The sequence below is a fragment of the Aphelocoma coerulescens genome, chromosome 1 (genome assembly GCF_041296385.1).
Source record: "Aphelocoma coerulescens isolate FSJ_1873_10779 chromosome 1, UR_Acoe_1.0, whole genome shotgun sequence".
NCBI classification, from domain to species: Eukaryota; Metazoa; Chordata; class Aves; order Passeriformes; family Corvidae; genus Aphelocoma; species Aphelocoma coerulescens.
The window spans coordinates 104,439,671-104,453,951 of NC_091013.1; the positions used below are offsets into that span (position 1 = coordinate 104,439,671).

Sequence of the window (14,281 nt, forward strand, 5' to 3'; positions counted from 1 at the left end):
TTTCTGGGATCTCCTCAACAATCGCACCCAGCCCCTGGTGGGAGGAGTAGAGAGTGGTTTCTTCCAGCCTTTCAGGCCAGGCACAGCAGTTTTTGAAAATATTGAACTCCCTCTGGATGTCAAAGATAGCATAAACTTGCTGTCAGTTCTGCTTTGTCTTCTCTGTACAGCCTGCACCATGTACACCATGCTCAGAATCAGAGCTATGGCACAGCATCCTCAGGATGAGGGAGGGAAGAAGAGCAGAGCAACAAACACCATGTCTGCACAGACTGTCGCAGAGAAGAAAGAAACCAAATGCAAAACAACAGCGTCCATGTCTACGCAGACTGACACAAAGGAAAAAGGAACCAAACGCAAAGCAACAGTGTCCATCTCTACGCAGACTGACACAGAGGAGAAAGAAACCAAATGCAAAACGACAGCATCCATGTCTACACAGACTGACACAGAGGAGAAAGAAGCCAGACGCAAGACAACAGCGCCCATGTCTACGCAGACTGACACAGAGGAGAAAGGAACCAAAAGCACTGTCAGCATCCCCACGCAAACCATCACTGAACCAGAACAGCCTAAACCGATTGCAGTTGCCCCCGTGCAGAAGAAGAAATCAAAAAGCAAGTCAGTCCGCATAGTGACTGACGAGGATGCAGCAGGACCTTCACACCCAGCAGAAGAGGCAGAGCCAGAGATCATCACTCGGTCACTATCCCTGGGTGAGCTGCGTGACCTGCGGAGGGAATTCACACGCCAGACGAATGAGTCCATCCTGACCTGGCTGCTCCGCATCTGGGACGCTGCAGCCAATGACACTATTCTAGACGGAAGTGAGGCCAGGCAACTGGGATCTCTGTCCCGGGATGTGGTCATTGACCAGGGGATCGGGAGAACCCAAGAAACCCTCAGCCTCTGGCGGCGACTGCTTACAAGTGTCAGGGACAGGTACCTTTGTAAAGAAGACCTCCAGGTACACCAAGGAAAATGGAGCACAATGGAACAAGGTATCCGGTGCCTGAGGGAATTGGCTGTGCTGGAGATCATTTTCTCAGAAGATGAGAGATTTCCTAAGAGCCCAGATGGTGTCCAGTGCACATCACAGATGTGGTTGAGGTTCGCACGCCTTGGACCAGAGATATACTCCCGTTACCTGGCAACGCTGCAATGGAGGGAAGGCGAGGACAGGGTGGGCGTCTTGGTGAACAAGCTGAGGATTTACGAGGACACTGTCACAGCCCCATTTCGCACCCATGTCTCATCCGTGGAAACAAGTCTTTTGGCTGAGCAAGTCCGGAGCTTGGTTGAAGAAGGCCATCAGAAATTGAAAAAGGAGCTTAAGGAAGAGATTTATCACATCTCGCCAGAACCAACAAGAGTCTCTGCCATTAGGAGCCGGCGCCCCCCAACCAGGGAGAGAGGATACACGCCACGAGGTAATCTCTGGTTTTTCCTTCAGGAACATGGAGAAGACATGAGTAAGTGGCATGGAAAACCCACCTCCTCCTTAGCAGCCAGGGTACGTGAACTAAAAAGAGGGACAACTACCACAAGAAGCGCATCTAGAGTCAACATTGCTCCGGTCTCTCGCACACAGAACTCCAGACGGTACCAGAATGACAGTATGACTGATCCTCTTGAAGGGACCTCAGGAACATACTCACCGGAAGGGAGCAACATGCACCAGAACCAGGAATAGAGGGGCCCTGCCTCTAGCCAGGTAGAGGAAAGGGATAATCGGGTCTTTTGGACTGTGTGGGTCCGATGGCCTGGCACAGCTGACCCACAAAAATACACGGCTTTGGTTGACACAGGCGCTCAATGTACTCTGATGCCATCAAGGTATGTGGGAGCAGAACCCATTTCTATTTGTGGGGTGACAGGAGGATCCCAGCAGCTGACTGTACTGGAAGCTGAAGTGAGTTTAACTGGGAACGAGTGGCAGAAACACCCCATCGTGACTGGCCCGGAGGCCCCGTGCATTCTCGGCATAGACTATCTCAGAAATGGATATTTCAAGGACCCAAAAGGACATCGTTGGGCTTTTGGGATAGCTGCTGTGGAGACAGAAGATATCAGACAACTGAGTACATTGCCTGGCCTCTCAGATGACCCGTCTGCCGTGGGACTGCTAAGAGTTGAAGAACAACAGGTACCAATCGCCACAGCAACAGTACACCGTCGGCAATACCGCACCGACAGAGACTCTGTGGTTCCCGTCCATGAGATGATTCGTAAACTGGAGAGCCAAGGGGTGGTCAGCAAGGCCCGTTCACCTTTCAACAGCCCTATATGGCCAGTGCGTAAGTCCAACGGGGAATGGAGACTGACAGTGGATTACCGTGGCCTGAATGAAGTCACACCACCATTGAGCGCTGCTGTGCCGGACATGTTGGAACTTCAGTACGAGCTGGAGTCCAAAGCAGCGAAGTGGTACTCCACTATTGACATTGCCAACGCCTTCTTCTCCATTCCTTTGGCAGCAGAATGCAGGCCCCAGTTTGCTTTCACTTGGAGGGGTGTGCAATACACCTGGAACCGACTGCCCCAGGGGTGGAAGCACAGTCCCACCATTTGCCATGGACTGATCCAAACTGCACTGGAAAAGGGTGAGGCCCCAGAACATCTGCAATACATCGACGACATCATCGTGTGGGGAAACACAGCAAAGGAAGTATTTGAGAAAGGAGAGAAAATCATCCAGATTCTCCTGGAAGCTGGCTTTGCCATCAAAAGGAGCAAAGTCAAGGGACCTGCCCAAGAGATCCAGTTCCTGGGAGTAAAGTGGCAAGATGGACGACGTCAGATTCCCACCGAGGTCGTCAACAAGATCACTGCGATGTCTCCACCGACCAGTAAGAAGGAAACACAAGCTTTCCTAGGCGCCATAGGTTTTTGGAGAATGCACATTCCTGAGTACAGCCAGATTGTGAGCCCTCTCTACCTGGTTACCCGCAAGAAGAACGATTTCCACTGGGGCCCTGAACAGCAGCAAGCCTTCGCCCAGATCAAACAGGAAATCGCTCATGCGGTAGCCCTTGGCCCAGTCAGGACAGGACCAGAGGTGAAGAATGTGCTCTACTCTGCAGCCGGGAGCCATGGTCTGTCCTGGAGCCTCTGGCAGAAGGTGCCTGGTGAGACTCGTGGCCGACCACTGGGATTCTGGAGCCGAAGCTACAGAGGATCTGAAGCTAACTACACTCCCACAGAGAAGGAAATCTTGGCCGCCTATGAAGGAGTCCAAGCTGCCTCAGAGGTAATCGGCACAGAGGCACAACTCCTCCTGGCACCCCGACTACCAGTGCTGGGGTGGATGTTCAAGGGAAAGGTTCCTGCCATGCATCACGCCACCGACACCACATGGAGCAAATGGATTGCTCTCATCACACAGCGTGCCCGTATTGGAAACCCGAATCGCCCTGGGATTCTGGAAATTATAACAAACTGGCCTGAAGGTGAGACTTTTAGATTATCTTCTGAAGAAGAGGAAGAGCAAGTGACTCGTGCTGAGGAAGCCCCACCATATAATGAGCTACCGGAGACTGAAAGACGTTATGCCCTCTTCACTGATGGTTCCTGCCGAATTGTAGGCACTAACAGGAAGTGGAAAGCTGCAGTATGGAGCCCCACACGGCAAGTTGCACAAGCTACCGAGGGACAAGGTGGATCGAGTCAGGTTGCAGAGCTTAAAGCCGTCCAGCTGGCTTTGGATATTGCTGAACGAGAGAAGTGGCCGAGGCTTTATCTCTACACCGACTCGTGGATGGTAGCTAACGCTCTGTGGGGATGGCTGGTTCGCTGGAGAAAAGCCAACTGGCAGCGCAGAGGGAAACCCATCTGGGCCGCTGAGATTTGGCAGGACATAGCCGCCCGAGTAGAGAAGCTGACCGTGAAGGTTCGACACGTGGATGCGCACGTACCCAAGAGTCGGGCTAATGAAGAACATCGCAACAACGAGCAGGTGGACCGAGCTGCCAAGGTGAAAGTATCACAGGTGGATCTGGACTGGCAGCACAAGGGAGAATTATTCCTAGCTCGTTGGGCCCATGATGCCTCTGGTCATCAGGGGAGAGATGCAACATACCAATGGGCCCGTGACCGAGGGGTGGACCTTACCATGGACAGCATCTCACAGGTCATCCACAGTTGTGAGACCTGTGCTGCAATCAAACAGGCCAAGCGGGTGAAGCCTCTGTGGTACGGTGGACGATGGTCAAAGTACAGGTATGGGGAAGCCTGGCAAGTTGATTACATCACCCTTCCCCAAACTCGCCAAGGCAAGCGCTACGTGTTGACCATGGTTGAAGCAACCACTGGATGGCTGGAGACCTACCCTGTGCCTCATGCTACAGCCCGGAACACCATCTTGGGCCTGGAAAAGCAAGTCCTGTGGAGACATGGCACCCCGGACAGGATCGAGTCAGACAACGGGACTCATTTTAAGAACAGCCTCATCAACACCTGGGCCAGAGAACACGGTATCGAATGGATATATCACATTCCTTATCATGCACCAGCTGCCGGAAAAGTTGAACGCTGCAATGGACTACTTAAAACCACCCTAAAGGCACTTGGTGGGGGGACCTTCAAAAATTGGGAAGCAAACTTAGCGAAGGCTACCTGGATGGTCAATACCCGAGGGTCCATCAATCGAGCTGGTCCTGCCGAGTCTGAACCCTTGCACACAGTGGATGGAGATAGAGTCCCTGTGGTACACCTGAGAGGTATTTTAGGAAAGACTGTTTGGATTAATCCCACCTCAGGCAAAGGCAAACCCATCCGTGGGATTGTCTTTGCTCAAGGACCTGGTTGCACTTGGTGGGTAATGCAAAAAGATGGGGAAACCCGTTGTGTACCACAGGGAGACCTAATCTTAGGTGAGAACGGTGTGTAGGGTTTCATTGTATATATATATATATATATGTATGTGTGTTTAGAGTTTAAGAAGGTATTGATTTGGGATGATGTAGATGGTAATAGAATAAGGGGTGGATAATGTCCTGGGTTGAGGTGTATTCTATTACCATCCTCATGAGCTGTTGAAATCAGGTGGGGCAGTGTTTCCTTGCCTCCTCCCCCCAGACTATCTTTCTGTTAATGGCCCATCATTGTCCTGCTGCATGACTCAGAGATAACTCCCTCCGGACTATCTTCTGTTAACGAGCCTAATCAACACCTGGCCTCATGACTCATTACCTCATTGTGAGATGCTCCACCCAGAGGGAGGAACCAAGCATCCCATCATGGATATAACTGGGACTCTGAGCATCAAAGGGACGGGCTCCACTGGATTTCCAGAGGACAGGAGCTACACAGCCACTGCTGGACTTTCTGAGGAAGAGCAGACCCCTTCTACTACAGGATCACCACTTCAGAGGATTGCAGCCACCATTCCACCAGACTGCTACCACTACCCTGCCTAATAGGGATTCAGGTTGTATCTTGGCTCTGTCAGTGTTTTCTTTTACTTTCTTTTCCTTTTCTTTAATTTCCATTAAATTGTTATTCTGACTTGGTGCCTCTCACTGGTTTATTTTCAAACTAGCACAAAGGGCAGAGCTTTTTTTGATGCTCCAACTCATGCCTGTATGAGTTGGGCTCAAGCTGATAAACTCTGAGTTGCAACTACTTTTTCTTTGACTTTGTGTTGCATTTGAAAGGAATAAGATGAATGTGTCTTTACAAACACCTGCAAATCTGCTTGTAGATAGGGCTAGGAGCTTAGAGATAGGGAAGTAACAGAAGAAAACTCTCAGTTCTAGAAGATGTTACTAATCAACATAGACTGTTGCTCAGCCAAGGCCATGTTACATTCCTGAACCTTGAGACAAAGAACAAAGACTTAATAGAATTATGAATAGGTTTTTTTCTTTTATATAACAAAAAAGGGGGCGGGGGGGCATGCATGTTAGAGGGGAGCATAGAATAAGCGATTCGAGAAGTCTTGTACCTTCTGAGTACCTCAGCCAGTGTGGAAAGGAAGAGGGTGTTGCGGCCAGGAATTAGGATTAAAAGGGGGTTGCATCCCCCAACAATTCAAGAGACCCCAGGTGAATGCCCCATGGCCTCTCCCTTTATTTGAATAAATTTACAGGACTCCTCTGTCTCTTTTTTGGACATAAACCTCTGGTGTTTGTGAATTAATTTTCCTGACACATTTAATTTTCCTGACTCCTTTACATTGCAGTAAAGTGTCTCTTTGAAATCTATTCCTTTGCTTTCTGTGTTGCAAATGTCAGTCTTGTTGATGATTGTTTATTGTGGAGCTGAAGAGGTTTGCATACTTTGTCATCTTTGACCCCTTTGTGCTAGGATGACAGTTCTTCGTCCAGTATTGCAGTACCTGGCCTTTTAACAGGCAGTGTGAGTCCTCTCTCTGGGCTCTGCTCTGGTTGCTATCTTGCAAATAGTAGCTGTAGCCTTCCCAACAATTATTACTATTCCCTGCTCTTTCTATGTAGATACATATGTTGATTCAGCAACTAGAGGCAGTTGAGACAAGAGCTGATGGAAGAACTGGCAGTCTCTTCCATCAGCTGTGGGGAATAAAGGAGCAGAGTAACACAAGCCTCCTGGCTCAATGGTGTGATATCTTGTCAGCTGTACCCTTAGGAGCAGCCAGATGGAGGTTCAGAGTATTTCAGAATTCTGCAGAACATCCTGTGATAGCACTTAACTGAGAATCTGTCTGTCTTGAGCTTGATGTTAGTAAAACCCTTCAGCAACAGTTAACTTTTGAGACAGCACTGAAATTAAGAGACTGACCTCTTCTTGCATTCCCATGCTCAAGCAGTTCTCGTTGCCAGTCTCTTTGATTTTTAGGTATACTTAAAAAAAATACAACTTTATGTAACTTTATTTTATAATTTTCAACTAGAAATTATGTTCCTGTTACTGTGGTTTTTTTGTAAGATGTCAGGCTAAAGTCACCTAGAGGAGAGCTGCTCACGCCCTAAACAAAGTTAAGACTGGAATCTCATTTTGGGTTATTTGCAGGTGTAAAAAGTTAACATTCAGAAGTTAATAGAACCATTTCCAAGTGGTGGATTTGCATGAGCTACATCATAATGTTCTTCATTTCCTGTTGGTATTCGATAAAGCTGACCTCTGATTCAAAAGATAGAATCCCTTGAACTTCAGTAAAATGAAAAAGCAACCTGAGAGAGCCTGAGAGTTTCAGCGGTCTAGGCTTCAGACTACTGAATTGCTATGCCTCGTTTCACCAAAATTTTTGCATTCTGGTAGGCTTTTGTATGCCTGTTGTATTGTGTGCTAAACACTGAACAAGGTTTTAAGATTTGCTCTCTGAGATGGAAGTAATACATCCCTGGTTTTCTTATTTAAAAAATGAGGCAAGTACTGTACAAAAAAAGGGAACTTGAGCTGAGTCCTGTAAATGCAATGCTTATGGTAGCTAATCTTGTGCTGTTTTTTAATCCCAGCTCGCTTTCCCCCAAAAAACTGGTTGACAAACTAGTGCTCCAAGCATGGGTTGTGACAAAGCAGATCCTTAGGTAAGAGTAACACTGGGTTGTAATACTATCTCTTTGATGTAAGTGCAGTTTTTTCCTAAGTCAGTCCTTTCTTAGCACTTCTAATTGGAAGCTACTGTTGAGGCATTGTGTACTACTTAATCTTGAATCTCTTCCATTCCTTGGTTCTGATCTTTTTTTGACACAGTAATTTGATTGTGCCCTGGTGGTCAAAAGACACACTGACTTCATCCCAGTCATTTAAGCATATATTTTTATAAAGCCTCAAGTTGAGGTTTCAGCTTGTTTTCTGCAGTGTCTTAAAGCTATTTGCTTTTCCAGCTAAGCAAATCTCAAAATGCCAGTAGATTTGTGCTCATTGCATCTGTTACATTGCCACTTGTGATTGACTGAGCTAATTCAGAAGGTTAAAACAGGAAGAGAACAAGTGAGGTTTTGTAGGTAGGGGTCTTTTAGGTACCTGATGAGTGCTGACACAGGAGGAGGAGGACTGCAAGAATAAGCTTTCTGATGTCAGCTGAAATTAAACTGACATAACGATAATGCTTAGCCTGATCTTAAGAGTGTTCCATGGGAAGGTCTACTGACATGACAACTTGCTGTCACCAAAATGGGATGTTCTTATTCTGAGCCATTCTTGATTGGAACTCAGAGGAGTTCCCTGCCACTAGTGTGTGCTAAGGCCACATATCCATGAGCTGAAAAACTTGCAGATAGAGGGCAAAAAATTCAGTTTTCTGCTCTTCTGTAGTTTGGCCATGTTGTCTTGTGGAAATAGTTGGCAGGTTATGGGAAATCAGTGGCTAGAAAGTGTCAGTATGGTCACCCTGTCTTGCCAGAAGTGTGCTGTTAAGTGGGTAACAAAATGCATTTCTTTTATAATTAGACTTGCGCATGGCTGCTTCATATAGAAAATCTAAATCTGTTTATTGCAAAAAATAACAAGCCTGTAAATCTGGAAAGTATTCTGTCATTTCATAGCATGAATACTTTGTTGTTTTAAGAAGGTTGTCGTATAATTCATCAGTATCTTTTCTTCAGTTAGTGGTAGAAGCTTAATTAAGAATTGATATTGAACGGATTGTTATCATGGTCAGCATTTGATAGCACCTAGTTCTGTGGCTTTTAATGCTAGAAGTGAGCCTTAGGGATTTGTTTGGTTTTGTTTACTTTTCAAACTTTTTGTCAAGTTACATGAGTAGAGTCAGTGCCTTGCTGTTTCAGGTAAGATCCTTGACTTTATTGCCGGCATGGCATTGGATCACTGTGATCAAAAATCAGTTAGTGCATAGGGACTTAGCTAAAATTGAATCATGTAAAGGTGCCTGAGATGGTGATCTCATCAGGCTGCATGTGAAACAGTACAGAACAATCTTACGTCTTCCAAGGGAGCAAAAAGGAAAGGGAAGGCAGATCTGTAAAAACTTGGAAAAATATAAAGAAAAAAGTAAGAAAACCTTGTGATGCTGTGTTTACCTTGAGAAGTTACAAAGCATCTTAATACTGATTGAATACAAAGTGTATCCATATGGTTTGTTGAGGATGACAGACTTAAATACTGTGAACGTGAAGCAGAGAAGGTCAGGTTTCGGTATTAGATTTCAAGAGGAGGAGGGCTAGGCCTCATTAAAACCAGAAATGTATGTCCTGTGTGCTAGTACTTTGGATCAGTTAAGGACCTGAATAGGGTGGTCTTGAAGTGTCTTGTTCTTCAGAACCTTGTGCATTGTAAGCCTCTAAATGTGTTATTTTGGAGGAGACATGTAGTTCATTATTCAACTACAATCTGTGAGCAAAATACTGACTTGAGTGGAAGTCTTTATATCAAAGGAAATACTTACCTTAGAGTCTTGGGTCTTGGAGAGCCCTGAATATCTGCATGGTAATTCCCTTGCTAGTTTGAACTATTAGGTTGATTGCTCTGCAGCTAAAGCTAGTTAAAGAATAACTGGATGGAGATTAAAACAAGAGATACTGTTCCAAATTAAGTATGTTGCATTGCATTGGCACTTCAGATTTAAACTGTTTCTAGAGCTTTAAACACTTTGGAGTCTATAGGCTGTTGTGTGAGCTGTATGTAAGTTCAAGTTAAATGATCCTCATAGATAAGCTAATTTTTTTTTTTGTCTTTGTAGTCTGAACATATGTCAGAAGATGAGATAAATGTAAAATTGTAAAATTTGGAGTACTGATTTGTTAGCTCTACCTCCCTTGCTGGAGGTGAAGGAAAAAGATCTAAGTGATCAACTAAAAGTATGTTTATGTCTATAAATATATATGGGTCCTGCTCAGTTCAGTCTGTAAATCTTGAAAATAGCAGCAATGAAGAAGTTTGACTTCTGAAAATATTCATGTAATTCATGTGAGAACACAATGTTCTCATTGCACAAATGAGCTGTTAGAAGTATTCCTTGGTGGGAGAATTGTGGAGTGTTGACTTTTTAAATGTACTATGGTCATTTTGATGACGTTAAAGCCTCCAATTACTGGGAGCAGAGTTGTCAAAAAAAAAAAAAAAAAAAAAGAAACAAAAAAACTTGTGTTCAATTAATTGGGATGTTTTTCCAGTTCAGTTTGTTACCTTCCCCAGAAGTCTGAGCAGTTTAAGTTCACTTGTGGGGGCTTTTCTTTACTAAGTTGTCTGGGGTTATATATAGCTAATCACTATGTTAAAGCTTAATACAGGTTAATTCAATAGATTTAAATGTTGCAAAAAGCTGATTTCTGAATGAAGGTGTGTTTTTAATTACATTACTTAAATTACATTACAGAATATTTATATCCTGTACATTCTGAAATACATTTCAGAAATGTAACTTGTGAGCCTTATTTATAAGGTAGAAAGCAATAGTCAAATACTTTTTAAGAAGCACTCCACCTTATGCTTAAATGTAGCAATGGCAAGTGGAGACAGTTTGGGCAGAACTCTGCGCACGCCAGTTTGCAAATAGTTTCCCTCTTTCCAGTGTCTGTCACCATAATGTGTTAGATAAGAGGCATGAGGAGAATAGCCAGAATGTTCTTGCTCTACTTGTCATGGCAGATATTCTCTACATGAAACATATTAGGAGTTTTCTTACTTGCTATTTTTTGTCCCCTCACAAGCCCCACTTAGCCACTGATGTATCAACAATATTGATCTAAAGTTCTGGCTTAGTTTGATTTATTTGTGTAGCTTAAGGTGTTCATACTATTGATGTTAGGCAGTAGTTTTATACTGAAGAAATCCATAGCTAAATCACTTTTTTGGGTGACTTCATTGACTCAGAAATGGTTTGAACAATGAAAAATCAATTGATGGGAAGCAGAAAGCTTTTAACAATGGACTTGTACTTAAAGGTGTATAGAGATATTTTGCCTGAACACATGGCTTGCCTTTTGTGTGAACTTGGTGAGTGAAAAGGCAGCTCATGTCTCAAGTTGAATGACTTCTTCATGCTTAGGAGAACAGGGCTACTAAAATTTATACTTGACTTTTGCTTCATGGGTGAACTTGCTCAGTAACAGCCTGGGTATTGATTTGGTATATGAGGAGTGAATCAGCATTTGAAATAGCTCTGTTAAAATCTGAGCGCAGGAAAAAGAAATACACTGTGAACTAAGAGTTTGGTTCTTTTTCATCAGGTTAGTTTGCTCTGAGAGAGCTAATGAGTGAAGTTTCTGGAGCATCTGTTTGGCAAAAGAAATTGTGAACCTGTGTTATATTGAACTGCTTTGTCCTAGTGGATTTCAGTTTTTGAAAGGAGGGTGGTGTAAAATGCTGAGCTCAGAATGTAGTTGCTACTGTGGAAGGCATTTTAGGTATTAAACAGAAATACATTGAATCCTAAGCAAGCGCTTGACTATGCCTACTCTTGCATATTTACTGTGTGAGAGAAGATCTTGTGTAAAGACACCCCACCAGAGTGTAGCAGAAAGATTGCATCTGTATGATGGTAAATGTCTTCATTAGGAAGTAGAGTAGGAAAGTTCAAGTTGAGTTCTTTGAGTGACTATCATTGTAAACATGGAGGTTTGCGGGATTTTGATAGGGGCTTTTTTGTTTGGTTTTTTTTTAATTGTTGCTTTGCTTTTAAAGTACTTACTGGTATGGTAAACGCTAGAAGTTTCACTTATTTCTACTTACAAAAGTTACAACTTAAGAAAGATTATTTAAGGAGAAATGCAAGTGTAGAAGTTTAACTTAAATTTTTGCTTGATGCTCTGTATCAGTAATCAGACTGCTAAAAAGTAACATGTCTTGTTACAGGTTTTTTGATAAATGTGAGTCAACAAAATGTTCATATCTAGTTAAATTCCCAAAAGACTGTTACACAATTGTCAGGTCATTTTTCTATGAAGTTGTGTATTAGTGGTAGTATTCTCTGAAAAATGGTTGATCTGTGCCTAGCTTTGATGGTTTTGCTTGAAGTATGTTTTTTAAGTATTTCCACACTGTTCTGAATCAGTTATTCAGAAAAAAGTGGGAATTCTCTTCTAAAAAGGTAAGCTAATTACTGAAGAAGGCTTACTGTGAAAAGCAAAAGACATAACTTTCTTCTGTAGCAACTAACAATTGCTTTGTTTTTAGGTGCCTTAGCTGGACCAGTTGTTGATCCACATGTGACAGCAGTTTGGGGGAAGAAGGTTGCACTGAAATGCATAATTGATGTAAATGAAACAATAACACAAGTTTCTTGGGAGAAGATAGATGGTAAAATTTCACAGACTATTGCTGTTCATCACCCTGAATATGGAATATCTGTTCAAGGAGAATACCAAGGAAGAGTGGCATTTAAAAACTACTCACTTACTGATGCAACAATCATCTTAAAAAATGTAAGCTTTTCTGATGCAGGAGAATATATTTGCAAGGCAGTTACATTCCCACTTGGAAATACACAGGCGTCAACAACTTTAACAGTACTAGGTAAGTCGGCTGCTTTTTGAAATGAGAAAAATTCTTAACTAACTAGTAAGTTGTATTTTACCATTTAACTTAATGCAAAATATGTGTTTACTGGTCTTTCATTACAGGTGTGTTATTTTTACTAATGTCATAGAGGAGACTTCTTTCGGGTCTTGCTTCTATAGAACTTGACTATCTAGTTATTAAAAATAAATATTTTTTTAATAAATTTTTTTAAAAAGCGCCTATTTAGGCGTTGTGCTAATACAGACATTTAGTTTGTATTAGCACAGTGCTTTAGAACTTTGAGAGACAATGTTGATACCAGGGACTTGTGTGTACGTGCTGAGAAGCTGCTGAACATGGCTTTAGCTACCACCTTGGCTGAATTCCCTCACAAATTCCGTCAGTTAGTACTGAGTAGCCACTGGTCTTCAGAAAAAGCAGGTATTTCTAAACCCTGCTGATGACTGGTTGTCTCAGTGAAATAACCTATCATCTGTAATTAGGTTAGAGTTCCCAGTGAGGTGGTAGATGTCCCATGCCTGGAAACATTCAGACGGGACTCTGAGCAGCCTGGTGTAGTTGAAGATGTCCCTGCTTATTGCTAGGGGATTATTGGACTGGATGACCTTCAAAAAGTCCCTTCCAACTCAATTGTATGATTTTATAAATGTGTTGCTAACATGATAGTTTAATATAGCTGCTTGGGACTGGTGGTGTAAACTGTTCTTTGCGCAGTGTAAATGTAAAGCAAAACAGTCTAGATGACTGCTGGGAGTTGTGGGAAGAGTCAATTTAAGCTCTTGACTGTTTGTGGATAGTCATAATGTGAAGCTTTTATAAACTTGGGGGTTTGTTTACACTAATTTTGTCCCTCTTGTTGAGGGTTGAGTATTGCTGTCATAAGGAATTAGTGCTGAAGTGCTAGTAACTCAGGTGTTACTGCAGTGTAAGGTAATATGATTACTCTGGAACTTCAAAGCCTGTTATCTAATTGCCCTCAGAGTAGTATCCCTCTTGTACTAGTGTAAGGTACTTCTGTATCTACTGCCAGGAGTCCAGTGATATTTTCTGTAGCTGAGGTGGTCATCAATACCTATTTCTGTAAGCAGAAATGCTTTTTAGGATCATCTCTTAGTCTTCAATACCTGCTTTTCATAGTAGTAGAATATTCAATGGGGTTAATCAGACTGCTTTAGCACAGGATATAAACTAGTTTTCACCACAAGGGGGGGCAAAATAAATGGATCAAAGCAACTGGCTTAATCCAATTTGAAACCATTAACTTGACCAAAATTCTGTGATGCACAAAGCATGTGGTCTTATGGCTCTCTTTTTCATCTGCCTTCCTTCTGTACTGCAAGTGGCTGTCTGTGGTTATTGTAGCAGTCTTTTGACTTCAGGTTTCAGCTATTGTGCTTTACCAGTTAGCAGTGGGAAGTTCTTACTGTCTTGCCTCATCTTTTCTAGTCAGTTCCTCTTTCTAAGATTATTTCTTTTTTTCAGATCAAATTGTGTCCATTTTGCACTTGTAATTTCAGGTATTTGGAGGAACTTGGAAAGCACATGTATGTCCTGTGTGCTTATTATTCTACACTTGAAAGTGTAGAGGGACCACAACTGGTTTCATTAGATATGTGTTATGAAAAATTGCAGTTGAAATAGGCAAAGTGTTGGTCAGGCATACAATGGTTCTGATCATAGCTTTTTTCATCATTGATGTAGATGCTTGCCAATTGCTATAAGTCTCTCAGGATTTGGTATCAACCTTTAAATGGCAAAACCCAGCTGTTACTTGGCAAAGATGCCTTTCCATCCTAGCTAGCAGCAGCTTCACTTGCACGTACTGCTAGGTAGCCAGCCCTCTGTTGGACTTAAGCTCTTTGGCCTTACAGTTTTTTTC

At 43.1% G+C, this 14,281-nt stretch overlaps 1 protein-coding gene across 7 annotated transcripts in view; it reads left to right on the plus strand.

The window, feature by feature from the left end:
• NECTIN3 (nectin cell adhesion molecule 3) overlaps positions 1-14,281 on the plus strand; it is a 157,705-nt gene that overhangs the window by 18,724 nt on the left and 124,700 nt on the right. For all 7 annotated transcript variants that reach the window (XM_069022696.1, XM_069022714.1, XM_069022685.1 and 4 more), the window contains exon 2: positions 12,058-12,396. In XM_069022696.1, coding sequence (XP_068878797.1) covers positions 12,058-12,396 — 339 coding nt within the window. The remainder of the gene's footprint in view (positions 1-12,057; positions 12,397-14,281) is intronic.